Below are 18,732 nucleotides of genomic sequence, written 5' to 3'. Positions count from 1 at the left end.
AAAAACTTAACCTTGAGCTTTTCTTTATTTCTCTGACTGAAGCCTTGAAGAGCTAAAGCCTCATTACTCTGACCGTCCACTCAGATGACTGCCACTGCTCTTGCCTCGCCTTCCTTTAACTTACTCTTGCTAATCAATCCCAAACACTGATTGGTCACTGGTCAAAGCTCTTTTTTGCTGTAGCGACCCGCTGCTGCCTTTTCTATTCAGGTAGTGAACGTAATTGAAATCCCCTCCTCTTAAAACTTCTGATACCTCGATATTAAAGTGAAACCTCTCAGCTGGATCCCACGGCAGTAATTAAAACCACCAGGGAATTCTCCCCACTATCCTCCACCAGTATAAGGTAACAGAAATCCAGAGCTATGCTTTATCTTACAGATGTTTGTGGGACTCTTGTGGCTTCTCAGTGTAAGGAAGGGAAGTCAGCAAGTCAGATCTGTAAACTTCAGGATAAGGATTGGCTCCAAGATTTAGGTCAGTCAGGCTCAGCTTCTTAGTGGGGCAGGGAATGTCTCACTGCTGGGTTAAGTGCTGTGGTGAAGATTTCTGGCTGGGCACCAAACACATTGTTCCACCACTGACCTGGCATCATGCATCAAACTTAAAACATGGAATAGTAGGAATGCTCAGTTCACACTCCCCTACAGGAATATTGTGATGAAGCTAAGAGGTGGTGGAAGAGATTCACAGAAGTTGCCAGGACGTTTTGAGCTTCAATTATAAAAGGAGGGGCTGCATATGCTGGGACCATTTTGCCTGGAGTGCAGGAGGCTAAGGGGTGAACGCAAGAGGTTTAGATTCACTGAAGGGAGTCATCTTACCAGGGCATAGGTTTAAAGTGAATGGAAAGATTTAAAAGTGATCTAAGGATAAATTAGCTACCCCACCCCCCCAATATACACAGCCACAGGTGGTGGGTACATGGTATGAACTAGCAGCACCAAATACAGGTAAATGTGACTAGCTTGTGTAGGCATCTTGCTCAGTACGGACAAGTTAGAGTGAAGTGCTCTGTGCTGTACAACTACGACTTTGAGTACAGCACCGGCACAGGACCTTCAGCCTATCGTGCCTGTACTGACCATGACGCCATGACACCTTTATAAACAATTTCACTTTTTCCACCACCAAAAATACCAAACATGTAATTTTATGCATTCACAGATGTTGAATGGCAATATCACTACTGCAATATCAAAATACAAGCTGTGTTGACAATTCTCCAATCAAGAATTTTATGACCACTTCTCAAAGTGCTCCAACAAGTGGCACAACTTTTACGTTATGGTGAGCTGTTCCTTGAACATGCCTTCGAACTTTGAGAGTGTAGGATACTCACTTTCAGAATAGAAACCCAGGGTGAAAATCAGCAAACGTGCAATGTGGTAAATGTAAAAGTGAGACCTCAGTGACAAAACTTCCTTAATTAGCGAGAAGGGAATAAAAGAAAAAGACGGCTGGTAAAACAGGCAATTTATGCAAAGAAAGGAATGAGACTGCACCAGGTTTAAGGGAAAAATCAAGCATTTAAACTTTTGCAGATGCTTCAAAGTCAACTTTATTGGTGTGGCGAGCATCAGGCAGAACAAGGGGTTACCAAAACTCCAAACTTCTGGAAGGCAGACAAAAGTTCACTGTCAGCTATTCAGAGCAGCAGCAAAGTGTCAGTACCACATTAGGCAGCATTCTTCTCTCACTTTGCTAGATTTCTGGACAAAATTCAATACGCAGAATGACCGACCCCAGGACCCACTTTCAGAAGTTCTCCAGTGACAAAGCATCGCAAAAATAAAATCTTCTTTGAAACCATTAACATTAACCGTTAAAATTTTGCTTGGCCCGTTAGGAATTGTACCTCAGTTATATCCACCCTGTCACAGAAACAGAAAATATACCAGTAGTTTGCAACACAAGTTTTATTAACAAAGTGCAGAAACGTTATCATGTAAACACAATGGATACAGTATTTAAAATGCAACACTGGATACACATTACAAATAAAACACAACTTTCTCACAGTACAAGGTACATCACAGTTAGACAGGATGTTGACATGCTTTGCAGGAACTGGGGCCAGGGCACTTTGCACCACGATGAAACGTCAAGACGATCCACTCAGTACTACACCTTCTAGTACACAGATAGACTGCCAGCAGTGACTTAGTAGACTTGTTGCTAGAGTTCCAAATTTTCCAATGGCAGAACATTCTCAAAGGAGTGCTGAAGAAATTCACAGAACCTTAATGTGCTCTGTAGAGCAATGTTAACCAACATTAAATACATTGCAAAGCATGTCACAGTTGTAGGTTAAGCAGAAATGAGGACAAGGCTGCTGTTAAGGTCATGCTGCCAGAGCGAACCGATCACCAGTTACCTACATATTACCTTTCAAAGAAAGGCTCACAAATATTGAAAACCAAAATAATAACATACCATACTAGTGAGCAGAGAAGTAAAGAGTCCCCCAAAGAGTCAAGTATTTTTGACCAACCTAATGGAAAATTCTGGAAAAGCCTATTTCTAATATCAGCACCAAATAATGAACAAATGCCTGATATATCAGAGTATAATTAAAGAGTGGTCTAAGGCAGAGATATTGTAAACTATAAATTAACAGAACCCACAGATTTGCCCATCTCTTGGAGAACAAATTATAATGACAGATTCATAAGCACTGTTTTACACAAAGACTTTTGGGGTGGGAGCATCAAGCCGATTTGTGAGCAAAACTCAGGCAAGAGATTTCTCTAGATAAAGGCACCAGCTCTTACAGCTTTGCTAATCAATTCATATCTTGGGAGCTCCCAGAGGAAAACACTGTTTGGCACCAGTATGGCATAGCTACAAAGAAAAATTATGAAGTGATTAGACCTTCTGTACAGAAACCATTTGGTAGAGAAGGGTTTAATAGTGGGTATCAGAATAGCTGCTTCAGAGCAGAAGCTGAATGAATAAATAAAATGATTTGAAAATAAATTAACATCAAGGAATCTTGTTGGAACTTTTGCTTCAACGATTGTGCCAGAAATGATCCAGGACTGAAACAATCATGTATAAAACAGACCATACAAACAGGTACAACTGTAAAACTTTGATGCAGTATACTCAGTTTCATTGTAGAGGACTCCAGCTTACTTGCTGCTATAACATTGGTAACCAGCAGGCTAGTTGCTATAGGGCTTCATTGCACACAAGAGATGCAAGTGATGGAAATACTAGAGCCACTTGAAGAGATACCAGGCAGAGGAGAAATTCTGCACAGAACATATGTACACAGCACCACCATGCATCAGTACAACAGACCCATGATTTCTGCATTGAGGACAAGGAAGCTGCCCAAACAAATCATATTCCCACTGTCAACTTCAGTGGAGTTGACAGGGCAGTATTTAAATATGTCATTTAGATCATAAATGGCAAAACAACTGAGTACAATGTCACTCGTGTTCACTTTGATAAAATACACGATTAAAGTCAAAAAGCACAAAGGCTCGACATGCAGAGATCAGTTGGCTTACTTTCCTCAACACTGAGCATTTGTTCAATCACCACTCAATTCAGTGTCCATTGTGTCTGTACAGGGATAAAACAACACCCTACTGTACATACTTCTAATCATTAATCTAATGGTCTGAGCTACACAGCACACACAGAATATAAACTCATTTATACTAACCAATAATATCTACTGTAGTCTGTCAGTCTAATTCTACAAGTCATTTTACAATCTCAAAGTCATCAGTAGTAAAACACAAGTGGCCTAGATCAAGCAACAATGCCAATAACCTACTCAGTAATTCACAATTTCAGCCACTGCTCACCAGTGCAACCGATCCCCAGTCCACCCCTACCTATCCCCCATCTCAACTTGCCAGGAAAGGCCAAGTTCCTACACGAATCATTGTTAGTGTTTAGCTTATATCAACCAGGGGCAATTGAGAACATGCCAGGGCCCATTCACGGTTATTCTAATTGTTCTGGGAGAGGTGGATAGCTTGAGGAAATGATCTACCATAACTCCAACAATAAAATGCGGAAGAACTAAAGTTATGAAGGATAGCAAGTCAACTGCTTGGAAAGAGGTCTCAACTGCTGCAGTAGGATTTTTTCCCCAAGGACAGTAGACAGGGCAGCTGCGCAGAAAACAGGAGGCTGCAAATGTGCCAGAGTCCCAAAGTAGAGACCGTTACAGCCAAAGCTTTGCTGTGCTAATGAGATGGTTTACAGTTTATTTTAAAAAAGAGCTTTTTAAATGTACAACCAGGTACTGGTGGGTGTAATTAACTCTGACCCATTGAAGAAAACAAAATCAGTGCAATGTTTATAGGGAGTTGGCTGTATCAGCACATGGCTGGTGCAGTAGTGTATGAATGACAGGCGAACATTACTTTCACAAAGGATGTTACAGTTTATTTCCCTTAACCAGCTAATAAGGATGGAAACATTTTCAGCAGGTTCCCATTCTTTTCCATGTTTCCACTGCAATTTGGATACAAAATATTTTCCATTGATAAAGTCCTCATGATCTGTGGAGAGAGAGAGAGAGAGAGACCAGAAATGACTCAGTGGTTAGATTAAGTAACCCACTCTACTTCCTGCCCTGTTGAACTGACCGAGACCACAGCCCTGTAATTTGGTGCCTCTAAATAATTCAACCCCCAATTCCATTCTCCCTCTGCAAAACACCCAAGCACTTCCCCCTAAATTTAACACCAAAAAGAGCTGAATCCAGGGTCTCAAACAAATGGGCACTGAATCAGTCCTTAATATGTAATAAATAACAATACCCAAGTTCACATACACACACATAACAGCTTTTTTGGGCAAGTACTTTTTCGTGTGTAGCATCTGCAGCACTGGATCTCAGCAAGAACCAAGTTTCGTCAGAGGTGGGATGACACTGTGCAAATTAGCTTTCACATTTGCCTACATTAATGCCAAATGTGCTTTCCAAACAATAGACTGCAAAAAGATTTGCATTTATATAGTGGATCGTCCTTAGGCACTCCACAGGAATCTATTCAGACAAAAATTGACACTAAGCCAAAAGGGAAAGGCAAACTTATTTTTAGCTTAAAAGGACGTAGCCATTTGGCCCATTGGGCCCATGCCAGCATCCAGGAGAGCAATCCTTCCCACTGTTTCCTACATCACCTTTTCACAATCTCAGACTATTTTACAGCATATTACAGCCTATGGAAGCACCGCTGGGACGGGGGAAGATTTCGAGAGACAGTTTAATGGAGGATTTGGGGTATGTGGATCATGTTCAGGGCACCCCAGTGCTGGGGTGAGCAAAAGTAAAATACTTGGGAGGGATATACTGGCTTTGGAGGTAGTGCAGAGGAGGTTCACCAGGTTGATTCCAGGCATGAAGGGGTTAATTATGAGGCGAGATTGAGTTGCCTGGGACTATATTCTCTGCAGTTCAGAAGAATGAGAGGGGATCTTGTAGAAACATACAAAATTTTGAAAGGGATAGATAAGATACAAGTAGGAAAGTTTCCATTGGTAGGTGAGAATAGAACTAGGGGACATTGCCTCAAGTTTCAGGGGAAAAGATTTAGGATGGAGATGAGGAGAAACTGTTTTTCCCCCAGAGAGTGGTGAATCTGTGGAATTCTCTGCCCAGAGAAGCAGTTAAGACTTCCTCACTAAATATATTTAAGATACAGTTAGATAGGTTTTTACATAGTAAGGAAATCAAGCATTATGGGGAACAGGCAGGTAGATGGAGCTGAGTTTACGGACAGATCACCATGATCTTATTGAATGGCGGGGCAGGCTCAATGGGCTGGAAGGCCTACTCCTGCTCCTATTTCTTATGTTCTTATGTAAGAGAAGTCAGGATTCACCAGAGGTGAGAGATGAAGGAAGAATTCTTGGGGAGGAAATAAATTGTAAGGAAAATGAGCAGTAAGGATTAAAATACATGGATGGGAATTTTAAAAGCATTGACATCAGTACACTGGGCTTCACTAAGAGTCACTGAATATGAATTCATACTTATGCCTGACCAGGAGGGAACTAACAGAGACATTGATGAGGCTTTCAACCTCACCAAAAATGGATTATAATTATTGAAAGTTAGTTATAAAATACTAGATCATGGTCAACAAGAGAGCATGATTGCAGATTTTAATTTAGCCTGGTCAGACAGGCACCAAGTCTTCAGCAGAGGCATTAATTTCCTGGTGTTTTAATAAGAAATTTTGGAGCACTCAGTGGAAGTTGAGAAATAGGATGTGAGGGAGTGGGATTGTATACCATCGACATACAGGTGATGAGTTTTCAGATGGTGGTGCTAAAGAGGAGCTCATACATGAGAAATGAGAAGGCCACCAAGGATAGAGCCTCAGATAGTTTACAAAGTGGAAAAGATGTCATTGCTAAAAGTTCACGGGCAATGACCAATTAGATAAGAATGGTTCTGGATCTCAAAGCATGGTTTTCTACAGATGCTGCTTGAAATGTTGAATATTTTTATTTCACATTAAGGACGGAGTTCAGGTGGACAGTAGAGCTTTGAATTCAGTGCAAACTTATGAAAGATGGAAAATGAGTCAGAACAGAAGAATAACATGGGGCTCAGGCAGTGCCATTTGGAAGTGAATTGTGAGATTAATAGAAAGCAGGTAATGGGGAAAATAGTACAGATGTCACAGTACCCTAGGATTAGGGCAAATTCAATACTGTAACTATAATATCAGGGAACTCACAAGTGAATTCAAGAATCTGAGGAAAGAGAAATCCAAGACAAGATTTCTCTTTGAGGAACAGGATGGCAAGAGCAGACACAAAGTGCAATTGACAGTGGAACAAAGGGAAACTGCACATAATAGCTGGCATGAAGGAATTTTTGAGGAGAGGGGTGGGTGGGCCAGAACAGGAGAAGTTGACAGGTGGTCATCATTTTATTGACGAGAAAAAAAAGTGGGGCCACCACCCAACAGGTATACAATCTTAATCTTGGTGATGGATGCTCAGAAAATCTTCCCACTGGAGTCAGTAGTGAGGGGTTTAAAATATCTGTTGAAAATGGTTATCTTTTAACTATTCCAAAGTGAATAGGGAATGTGCAGCTTTACAGTTTGAGAGCAAGAAATGAAAGCACTAGTCTAGGGAGATCTGTCAGGAATGGTCACGCCAGCTTTGCAACACAAATGCTCAAGTGTGTATTTGGTGGTAAAGGTCTTAAAATGGGTGGGGATTTACAGAGGGGAATGACTAGTAAAGGAGAGCTTAAGGATTTTACTGACGACAAGGACACATCAAAAAGGAGTGATTAAGCACAGGCTTTGAAGGCCAAAAGCCAGATCACCCTGAACATAAGCAGTGTACTGCATTTAAAAGTGTCTCGAGGGAACAGCTCTCTCTATTTTGAAATGTCACAAAAACACAATGCAGAATCTTTTTTTTCAGCATGTTCGCCAGTACTGGGCACCAGAGTAGGTGCTTAAAATAATCACAAACAGCTGCACTTACCACTCATTTTTTTCTCCATTGACAAAACTTGCAACGTCAGAATTGCCCAAATCACCTGCTAAAAAAAATGCATCTCAATTTCCTTCTGCAGATACAAAACTTCATCATTCATCAGCCTGGCAGACAGAGGAAAATGGGTCATGAGAGCCCCTGTGGTTTGAAAGGTCAGCAGAATTTGCTGGAGGCACATCCCTTGGTGATGAGCCAAGGACACAACCAAAGACACTCATTACTCACGCAAGAGCAGCTCTAGTTACAACTTTATTGTATTGACACAAAATGCTGAAGTGGTGAGCATAAAATATTAAATTCCCTTTTCCTTGTTTAGACCAGGCATAGCCCCCCCCCCCCCCACTTCACCACTGTTTCACCATTTGTTCATCCCCACCCACCCCAAACCTCATTGGTGCTGAGTGCAATTTTTAAAATTCAGGAATGGATGTGTTACTGCTAACAAGGTTAACATTTATTGCACAGCTCTAATAGTCTTTGAAAGTGGAAATGATGGCTGCCGTTCTTCTAAAGATGCTTCCTGGTGTTTTTCAATTGTTACGAACCCCGTAACTGGGTCACTTACCAGCAAAGATAGAGAGGTCCATTGAAGTCTGACGGTACTATTTTTAACAGTATTTATTGATAAGGGGGCACAAAATAAGATCAATGCAAACATAGATAATATACGTTGTCAATATTAAATCTAAAAGCGCGGGTATAATAATAATCAATAAGAAATAGCTCTATCGTTGTCTATGGGGATAATGTATTGTCCGATGGAAATATAAAAGTCACTGTTAGTTCGTTCAAGCTGCGGCGTTTTGGGTTTGAGAGAGAGACGGGTTAAACTTGCCCAGTTCTTTGATGATGCCAATCCTTTGAGTCTTTTGGGAGTTGGTTTCCCTGTTGTTAGCTAAAAGCCGTTCCGTGGTAAGGGCACCGGTTTCCAGAGCAAAATGGAACTGAACGCACGTGGCCTCCCACCGGCTTCCGCTATCACGGGATCGCTAGCGTTCCTTCTGGTGCGACTGAGGGGCTGTTCCCACAGACCCTCTTTTATCCTGACTCACAGGGTCTCAGATGTCAATCAGGTTGGGGGTGATGCAACCCCTCCCTCAACCAGCCCACTTTGCCTGAGGGCTTCCACGTAGCACAGGATTGCAATACACAAGTTTGTCTTCAAGAGACAATGGCCGTGTCCCATAGCTTTATATCGCTGGGGAACGAGACATTCCACACGTCTCTCCCTCATTTCCTGGGTCTCCTGACCCAAATCAATAGTGATCTTGCAATTCTCACAAAGGAGGGGGCTGCAAGTGTAACACCCCCTTTCTTCAACACGTTTTCACCAGCGGTTAAAACGAAGTAGTACAGAGTCTTACAGGATTGTAGAATCTAACACAATACAAAAGCTTTTCCTTTTCACTACAGAGTAATACAGTTATACATTCAATTCAGCATCTAAACAGTTAACGATTACAGTGTCACTTCCTTTAATATCTTAACATCTTGTACCTTACTAAAGTCTTGTAGCATCAGACTTCAATTTAATAACCACCTATTTTTATTTCTTTCCTTCAGCAAACAAAACTAAGGAGTTGTGATCTTAGCTTATGTGTATCTACAAAAGTTCATGCAAATACTAATCTTTCTGTTGTTTTCAAACTTAAAAGGCAGGCTTCCATGGGGTTGTCTTTATTATTCACATGCTTTGTTGAAATCCCGTACAACCGGCTTTTGCTATTTAAAAATGGCGTCCCCATTAACCGTCACCTCTTTTCCGGTTAGTTTCCATGGGGGGAGCTTGGGTACCCTGGCGAAATAAGCTCTCGCCAGCTTCTTTCATAGGAGTTATTTTACCAACACCGTGTCCCAAACTTAGACCATCTTCTGGATTTCCACCCAATTCTTTAATTTTACACAGGTGGCTAGCCCTCTCTTCAGGACCCTTCAGGCTATGTGTTTTCAGTTCGAACTCTTTGTTCAAGCAGCATTTCAAATTCTGCCTTTTCACACCACACTCTGGAATAACAATAGCAGGCCCCCCCCCCCCGTAATCTTCCAACTTAATCTGTAAGCGATCCGCAGGTTTTAAAATGTCTTCATTCGATTTGGGAACTACATATTTCCAGTTTCCTTCTATAATAATATTTATCTCCCCATTTTTGAGCTCCGCATTAACTTTTAACACACCTTCGAGCACAAACACCTGGGAACTCTCACTTCCCACTATTACCAAGGTTAACCCTTTCTTCACTGAACCAAGTCTATCTGACCCACAAGGACAGCCATCCCTTTCAACTGAATCAAATACCTCAGACTTTTCCTGAGCTCCGTTACTAGGTCCAGTACCACGTGCATCCCCATCTTGGACACACTCAAACAGGACATTGGCCTCTTTCAGGCTTCCAATACCCGTACCCGGTCCAAATTCTAAATTCCCCTGATTCTCCCAGCTACTCTCTGGGCAACTCCCTTCCAGAGTAAACTCAACCTTGCGGGCAGAAACAACCTGATCTGCCAACCCAGCAGACTTCTTCAATGTAAGGGCACCCTTTTCATCTAGGACTGCCCTCATTTCATTATCGGGAACACCTCTAGCATTTTCAACTTCTTCAAACAGTTCTGCCAACCCAGACAGATCATCCAGGTACAACCCTGGACCTTTTAACAGCTCTAGCTGTTTCTCATCTTTATTTTCTGCCTCTAAAACTTTTCTCCTTACTAAGGGCAGGTCTACCTCCTCTCCCTTACCCTCTTTCACTTTACTACTCTTTGTTTTACCACCCTCTAAACCCTCGTGGTACAGGGTCGGTAAAAATGTCTCGGCCAAATCGAAACTGGCCGGATTTAAACTGCTCTCGTTCTCAGCTGCCTCTCTCGACATGCTGCGAGTGATCGCGCATGCGGGATAGATCTTGGAATCTAGGGGCGGGGCATCAACACTCACCAGCCGGCTTGTCATCGTCATTGCTGCCCAAACCTTACCACCTGCTAAATCGTTACCGAGAAGGACGTCCGTGTCAGTTCTCAGGAAGTCTGATCGTACCCCTATTTCAACTGGTCCAGACACCAGCTCACAATCCATAATGACCTTATGTAAGGGCACCATTTCTGTCCCTTTGCTTATTCCTTTCACAGCTACCATTCTCGTCTTGCGACCAAAATCTAGTACCTTACTGCTGATCAACGACAGCTCAGCCCCCGTGTCTCTCCAGATCCGTACTGGAACTGGTGTATCTCCCTCTCTCACAGACACGGTTCCGTTTGACAGACAAGTCTCAGACCCTTCTCGTACTCTGTCTACCCGGGGCTCTCTTGTCAATTTACTGATTACCACGGCACATCCGATAGGGACTGCTGCTTTCCCTTTTCCTGTCTCTTTCCTCGGAGCAAAGCACCTAGATGCAGTATGCTCCCCCTTTCCACAATTAAAACAGGTCAAGCCTGGAAATCTCTGGCCGTCTGGCCTTTCCCCCTCAACCTTACCACTAACTCCCGGCGAGACCTCTGCCTCAGCCGGCGGGCTTTCTCAATCGTTCCCACGGTCTCTCTGGGAACTTTTATTAGAGGAAAACTTTGTCTTGTGGGTTAGGGTATATTCATCTGCGAACCTAGCAAATTCTGAGATGGACTTATTCAGCTTCTCATTCAAATACATCCGGATATCCTCTGAAACACAACCTTTAAATTCCTCAATCAGACGCCAATAATCCTCCCCCACTATCTCTGCTGTGCACCAACGGTCCAGGAGCACATCCTTCTCATAGGCAAACTCAGTATACGTCTGATTCCAACCTTCCTTTAAAGTTCTGAACTTTTGTCTATACGCTTCAGGTACTAGCTCATAACTCCGGAGAATGGCCGCCTTTACTTTGTCATAACTCTCCTCCTCTTCCTCCTCCATGGCCAACGCCATATATGCCCGCTGGGCCTTCCCCTTTAACACACTTTGTAACAACGCCACCCACTGATCTCTGGACCACTTCTGATTCACTGCCACCTTTTCAAAAAGCAAGAAATAACTATCAACATTCGTCTCCTCGAACGGAGGTACTAACCTCAACTCTCGACTAACATTGAACCGCTCCTCTCGGTCTGACCCCGGAACTCATGGCTCTTGCCGTAACTTCTCCATCTCCAAGTCATGTTTCCTCTGTTTCTCTGCCTCCCTCTCCTTCTCAGCCCTTTCTTTCTCTTTCTCAGCTGCTTCCAACTATTTTAACTGAATTTCATGCTCTCTTTGTTTCTCAGCTCTTTCCTGCTCCCGTTTCACCTCTAACTCCTTTAGCTGGAGCGCATGCTCCCTCTCTCTCTTGGCTCTTTCACTCTCCTTCTCAGCTGCTTCCAGCTGCTTTACCTTAATTGCATGTTCCAACCTTAATTTCTCCAACTCTAACTGAGCCATCCCACTAGCTGGTACCTTTTGACGGATATTTTCCAATACCTCAGCTGCAAACACATTCTTCCCGATATAATACTGAGTTATTGCCCTTCGCACCTCCCGCTTTTTCATTGACAACCTCACCTCTGCGAGGTTTTACCCCTTTGCCAAATTTATCAAGTCTGATTTGATGGCAGCCTCTAGTGCCTCCAGAGTCGGGTTTTCTATAAATTCACCCACGTCCATCTTTGCTGGTTTCCTGTCTGGCTAACCAGATCCAAGTTTTGGACTTACAAGCCCGATTCACTGGCCTCCCAATTTGGTGTCAAATCTCGAGACGAGAACCCCAATTTTGTTACAAACCCTGTAACTGGGTCACTTACCAGCAAAGATAGAGAGGTCCATTGAAGTCTGATGGTACTATTTTTAACAGTATTTATTGATAAAGGGGCACAAAATAAGATCAATGCAAACATACAGATAATATACGTTGTCAATATTAAATCTAAAAGCGCAGGTATAATAATAATCAATAAGAAATAGCTCTATCGTTGTCTAGGGGATAATGTATTGTCCGATGGAAATATAAAAGTCACTGTTAGTTCATTCAAGCTGCGGCGTTTTGGGTTTGAGAGAGAGACGGGTTAAACTTGCCCAGTTCTTTGATGATGCCAATCCTTTGAGTCTTTTGGGAGTTGGTTTCCCTGTTGTTAGCTAAAAGCCGTTCTTCCGTGGTAAGGGCACCGGTTTCCAGAGCAAAATGGAACTGAACGCACGTGGCCTCCCACCGGCTTCCGCTATCATGGGATCGCTAGCGTTCCTTCTGGTGCGACTGAGGGGCTGTACCCACAGACCCTCTTTTATCCTGACTCCCAGGGTCGCAGATGTCAATCAGGTTGGGGGTGATGCAACCCCTCCCTCAACCAGCCCACCTTGCCTGAGGGCTTCCACGTAGCACAGGATTGCAATACACAAGTTCGTCTTCAAGAGACAATGGCTGTGTCCCGTAGCTTTATATTGCCGGGGGAACGAGACATTCCGCACGTCTCTCTCTCATTTCCTGGGTCTCCTGACCCAAATCAATAGTGATCTTGCGACTCTCACAAAGGAGGGGGTTGCAGGCGTAACACAATATAGGTTGAGTACCCCTTATCCTAAATCCAAAAACCTCCAAACTCCAAATATTTTTGAATGCTGATGTTGTGTCATAAATAGAAAATTCCGCAAGATGTTGGAAAGGTTCCAGAGGGCTGTGCAGGTCTCTGCATATCAGACAGTTGTGAGACCTCACATATGTAAGGAATAGAAGTTAATGACAAGCAGAAAAGCACTGTATACAGCGAAAATGAAGATCTTAGTTGTGTTTTGAAAGAGTGGATTTGTCATCAGACTGAACACATGTCGTTTAACAGTAAGCTGATCATGATACGAGCAAAGATCTATCATGAAAATTGAAGGTAATTAGTTCATGCACAAAGTTGCTTAAAATATCACATAAAACTACCCCCCTCCTCCTGTTGCAACTGCTGTGGAATGGTGGCTGTTTGAAATCGATGGCGGATATGAAGCCAATTGTAGCACTGAAAGCGGGTAAATAACATGGTCAGGAGTGGTCCAGTCCGTAGAGGACCCAGCTCCATCGGGTCAGGCTGTTCATTGAGCTTTACACCAGCTATACATGTAAATGGATTTTATATTTACACTTGGGTACCATCCCCAAGGTATCTCACTATATAGATGCAATTTTTCTATTTCGGGTAAGAGATGCTCAACCTGTAGTAATTTCTAAAGTTCAAGTCAAAAGTAAAAGAAAAGTGATACATTTCTAAGTTAGGAAATGAGGTTTGGGTAAACAGCAAATACAACATTCCTGTGCCACTGACACCCTTGAATTTGTTGCAAGTAGCTTGCCATGTAACTTCAGTAAACTTGTAGATGAAACCACAAAGTGACGACAAGTCAGTAAAGTAAACCTTGGTCCTTATGGCGCCTGACTTTTTTATAATGTTGCTGAAGCTACACTCATCTGAACAAAGCACTCCATTACACTCTTTACTCACAACTTGCAGAAGTTGGATTGGCATTTTGGAAGCCAGAGGTTAGTCACCTTAGAATATCCCACCTCTAATGCAGGGGTTCCCCAATCCCTTTTATGCCATGGATCCCTACCATTAACTGAGGAGTCTGTGGACTCCAAGTTGGGAACCTCTGCTCTAATGTATTCTTTTTGTTCCTCTCCATGCCTGTGGCGTATTGGGCAGCAACCTTGCCATTTCTTTAAGATCTGTTTTTTTTTATATAAACAAGGCAGAGTTGCTAGCTCGACACTCAACTCAGCATGAATGGAAAGCGTGCAAAGAGCTGGCCGGATTTCAATCCAGGACCACCTGCCTTGAAGTGCAAATGCTGCTACACCTCCAGCTGGCAATATGGTCTTGAAAGTGCAGGATTTATATGGATCATTTAGTTATAAGGCTAGCTGATTAACTTTTTGGTCAATTGTCATTGCCAGAACACTGAGGACAAATCAACAGAAGACATATAGAAGGTGATTTCCCTGGCTGAAGAGTTGAGAGTTACAAGACCAAACATGTAGGTGTGAATTAGGCCATTCAGCCCACCGAACCTACCCACCATTTGATCATGGCTGATTTATTTTACCTCTCAGCCCCATTTTCCTGACTTCTCCCCATAACATTTGATGTCCTTGTTGATCAAGAACCTATTAACATCCACCTTGACAAACACAATGACCAGGCCTTCATAGCCAGCTGTGGCAATGAATCCAACTGATTCACCACCCTCTGGCTAAAAGAAATTCCTGCTCATCTGTTCTAAATGAATGTTCCTCTATTCTCTAGTGGAGCTTTCTGATCCTAGACTCACCACAATAGGAAACATCCTCTCCACATCCACTCTATCTAGTCTTTTCAACTTTGATACGTTTCAGTGAGATCCCCCATCATTCTTCTAAATTCCAGCAAGTACAGGTCCAGACAATCGCTCCTCATATAACCCTTCCATTCCTAGAATCATTCTTGTGAACCTCCTCAGAACCCTCTCCCATGTTAGCACATCCTTTCTTAGGTAAGTGGGCCAAAACTGCTCACAATACTCCAAGCAAGGCCTAGCTTGTATAAAGCATGCTTTAACGTTTTCCATCACATTACTGATGGGAGCAAGTGAACAAGCAAGACGATTTATCCCAACTTTTGTGGACAGATTTACCTGGACATTTTTTTACATTGTGGGGAAATGTCATAGTAATTAAACTGTAAAAGATGCTACAGAGTCTGTTTCAGAGTTTAATCTTCACAGCTACAGAAAATTACAAAGAAGGCATGACAGTGGCTCCATTTCATTAGGAGTTTGAGCAGACTTGGTTTGTCACCAGGAAGGTCTGAGGGGCTATTACACAGGAACTAGCCCCTCAATGCCCAGTGGTGGCTAGCTCCCGAGACCATGGTCTTTCTCTAGAGCCTTTGCAGTGACTATGCAAAGCTTAAGTGCACCCCTTAGCATTGTCTCATGAGTCTTTCTTGGAATCATTTGTTATGAATATAGCATTAGCTGAAAACTGGCTTCAAGGAGAGCAGATATCCCAAGGCATCAAGAGGGATCGATTTGACATTTTTAGCTGAAAGTGACTGCAAATGTTTTTATCTTCAGTTTTGCTAATCATGGCCGATGACGGGAACATTCTTAAAACCTCCTCCTCCTAATAAATATTGGCCAGCCATCATGGAAATGATGAGGCAGGATTGCAGAGCCCTGATGTGATCTAGTACATGAAGGGTCTATGACTCCTAAGTTGCCATTTTGCCAGGCTGTCATCTCTCTAAAAAAGGTGATAATCCACTAAATCCTCAACATTCTTCACCATATCAATGTTGGTGTTGACTTCAAGATTAAAAGGGAGAGCAAGGGAATGATTTATTAGGCCATGAAGTTACACACTCCAATGAAATACATTCTTGCCACTGCCAACACCTAGTTTTAAAGTGTTAAATGTGTTCTGAATTTTTGATTTAACATCATAGCCATAGTTGTGCTACACAAGAGAATCCTGGGTGAAAGGAGGGACTTTCCTTTTCAACCACAGAATGAAATGGCCATAACTCTTTAAGATGAATTTAATAGGTTCCTTAATTTAGCTCTGGTAAAACAGGAGTTCACCACCAGGATCAGTGGACAAGAGAAAAGAGTAAAAGAAACAAAGGAGGCACATCTTGTTTTAAAAATTGTGTTTTACAGGTCAGTGGATTGCTTAAAAACAATCAACCAGATTTGGCAGATGAGGGGACAGACACGTCCTTCCGCCAACAGTTATGAAAAATATACACGATCAATGTGTCTCACTAAAAATGGAGAAATTTAAATTACCACATCCTGTTTTATTACTCAATTAATGTCAACAAAAGAATGTGAAAGTCAACCCGTCCCAATTTAATGAAGAGTATTTAGGCTCACGTTCTCAAAATACCATCTCTGTTTTCATTACTAACGCCAACTAAACCATGTGCATATGCAACCTTTCCTGAATTAATCTGATTTTTTTGTGCACACATCTGTTCCAAGCATTTTTCCCCAATAACTCTGATGTGAAATTTTATTAAAATCACAATGGAGAGCAAGCATAGGCAGTATTTGTGTGTGTGTGTGTGTGTACACTGTGGCCACCCACTTCCCAGCGCACTCGAACCAGCTCACAAATCAGTGCGCGCCGGCAATGATGCCGGTCCCAAAAAGGGCGCCAAGTCTGCTTCACTAGCAAGGGGAAAAGCCCGCGCACAGGACAGGACTGTGAATACGCGCTCCCTACAGCATTCCCGCCTGGGGAGGGCGGGATCAGGAAGGCTTTAAAGTGAGGCTGCGAAGTTCGAATAAATCTCTTCTGCAACTGCAGCTCACCGACTACGTGTCGTTACTTCAGCGCTGCGTGTAGCACACCGCTACAATTGGTGACCCTGACAGCCCAAACAATATTTGAGCCAAAGATGAACAATGCTGCATCTGTTCATGCAGTTTCGTTAAAACTGCCAAGCTTCTGGACGCTGTGCCCTCACCAGCAAGTAGAAGTCCAATTCCACATTCGGCAGATAACCTCGGAGGACACACGTTACTACTATGTGGTGAGCTCCCTCGACCAGGAAGTAGTTGCCCAAGTTGAGGAGTTCATACAGTCTCCCCCAGCGGACGGCAAATACACAGAATTCAAAGCCCTGCTCATAAGGACTTTCGGACTCCCACAGCGCGAGCGAGTTGCCTGCTTGCTGCACCTGGATGGTTTGGGAGACAGACTGCCATCGGCTTTGATGAACAAGATGCTGCCCTGGCCGGAGGACACAGCCCTGCCTCATGTTTGAGCAGGCATTCCTGGAGCGGCTGCCCGAGGACATACGCCTGCTGCTGTCCGACACGGATTTCAGCGACCCCAGGAAGGTGGCAGCCCAGGCGGACTTGCTGTGGAAAGCCAAGGAGAGTGGGGTGTCCGTCGCACAGATCACCAGGCCACGCTCCCAGCAGCAGATCAGACCAATCCCGGCGGCAGAGCCCACTAACCCCAGAGGGAGGGGTGAGGAGACCAACGAACAATGGTGCTTCTATCACCAGCAGTGGGGTGCAGAAGCCCGCCGCTGTAGCCCGCCCTGCAAGTTCCTGGTTAATGCCAGGGCCAGCCGCCGCTGATGGTTACAGCGGCTGGCCATTGGGATAGCCTCCTGCATGTGTGGGACAAGCAGTCGGGATGCCGCATTTTGGTTGACACCGGAGCCGAGATCAGTGTCTTACCTCCGACGAGTTACGACACTCGCAACAGGGCACCGGGTCCCACCCTAAGGACCGCGAATGGCAGCACAGTAAGGACCTATGGCACCCGTACGGTGTGGCTACAGTTCGGCTCCAGCCAGTTCACGTGGGATTTCACACTGGCCGCTGTAGCCCAACCTCTCCTGGACGTGAATTTTTTGCGGGCTCACAGCCTACTGGTCGACCTGCCAAGGAAGAGACTGGTCCACGCAGGAAGAGACTGGTTTCAAACGTTCTCCCTGGGTGAAGTCCTGTTGCCAGCCCCACACCTAGACTCCATCACCCAGTCCGACAATGACTTCACCAGAGTCCTGGCGGATGTCCCATCGGTTCTGGCACCGCAGTTCACAGCAGCCATGCCCCGACACGGTGTACAGCACCACATCCCGACACAGGGACCACCCCTCCCCGCCCGTGCTCGAAGGCTTCCCCTGGACAAGCTCCAACTGGCGAAGGAGTTCAAGAGGATGGAGGAATTAGGGATCATACGGCGGTCCGACAGCCCATGGGCCTCCCCCCTGCACATGGTGTCCAAAGCATCCGGGGGCTGGAGACCCTGCGGCGACTATCGCAGGCTGAACGAGGCTACAACACGGGACCACTACCCTGTGCCGCACATACAGGATTTTGCAGTAAACCTGCACGGTGCACGGATCTTCTCCAAGGTGGACCTTGTCCGGGGATACCATCAAATCCCGATGCATCCGGACGACATCCCCAAAACGGCACTCATCACCCCTTTCAGCCTTTTCGAGTTCCTCCGCATGCCATTCAGCCTAAAGAATGCTGCACAGACGTTTCAGCGGTTAATGGACGCGGTGGGACGCGACCTGGACTTCACTTTCATCTATTTGGACGACATCCTCATAGCCAGCAGCAGTCGTCAAGAGCATCTGTCCCACCTCCGTCAACTCTACGCCCAACTGAGTGAATACGGCCTGACAATCAACCCGGCCAAATGCCAGTTCGGTCTCGACACCGTCGACTTCCTGGGCCACATAATTACTAAAGACGGGGCAACCCCTCTGCCTGCTAAGGTAGACGCAGTCTGCCATTTC

The 18,732-nt window shown here is 44.2% G+C and overlaps 1 protein-coding gene across 6 annotated transcripts in view; it reads right to left on the bottom strand.

Moving 5' to 3' along the window:
• Nucleotides 1–1,604: 1,604 nt before the first annotated feature.
• trim37 (tripartite motif containing 37) overlaps nucleotides 1,605–18,732 on the bottom strand; it is a 120,284-nt gene continuing 103,156 nt past the window's right edge. For 4 of the 6 annotated variants that reach the window (XM_059973589.1, XM_059973591.1, XM_059973590.1 and 1 more), the window contains 2 exons: nucleotides 7,489–7,546; nucleotides 1,606–4,529 (listed from right to left, as the gene is read on the bottom strand). In XM_059973589.1, the coding sequence (XP_059829572.1) occupies nucleotide 4,529; nucleotides 7,489–7,546 (59 nt within the window). In that variant the 3' untranslated portion in view covers nucleotides 1,606–4,528. Of the gene's footprint in view, nucleotides 4,530–7,488; nucleotides 7,547–18,732 lie in introns of all 6 variants that reach the window. The other 2 variants (XM_059973592.1, XM_059973594.1) reach the window with 2 other exon arrangements.

This window comes from Hypanus sabinus, chromosome 6, assembly GCF_030144855.1.
Source record: "Hypanus sabinus isolate sHypSab1 chromosome 6, sHypSab1.hap1, whole genome shotgun sequence".
Taxonomy (NCBI): Eukaryota; Metazoa; Chordata; class Chondrichthyes; order Myliobatiformes; family Dasyatidae; genus Hypanus; species Hypanus sabinus.
This window is presented reverse-complemented; position numbering and strand designations above follow the sequence as displayed.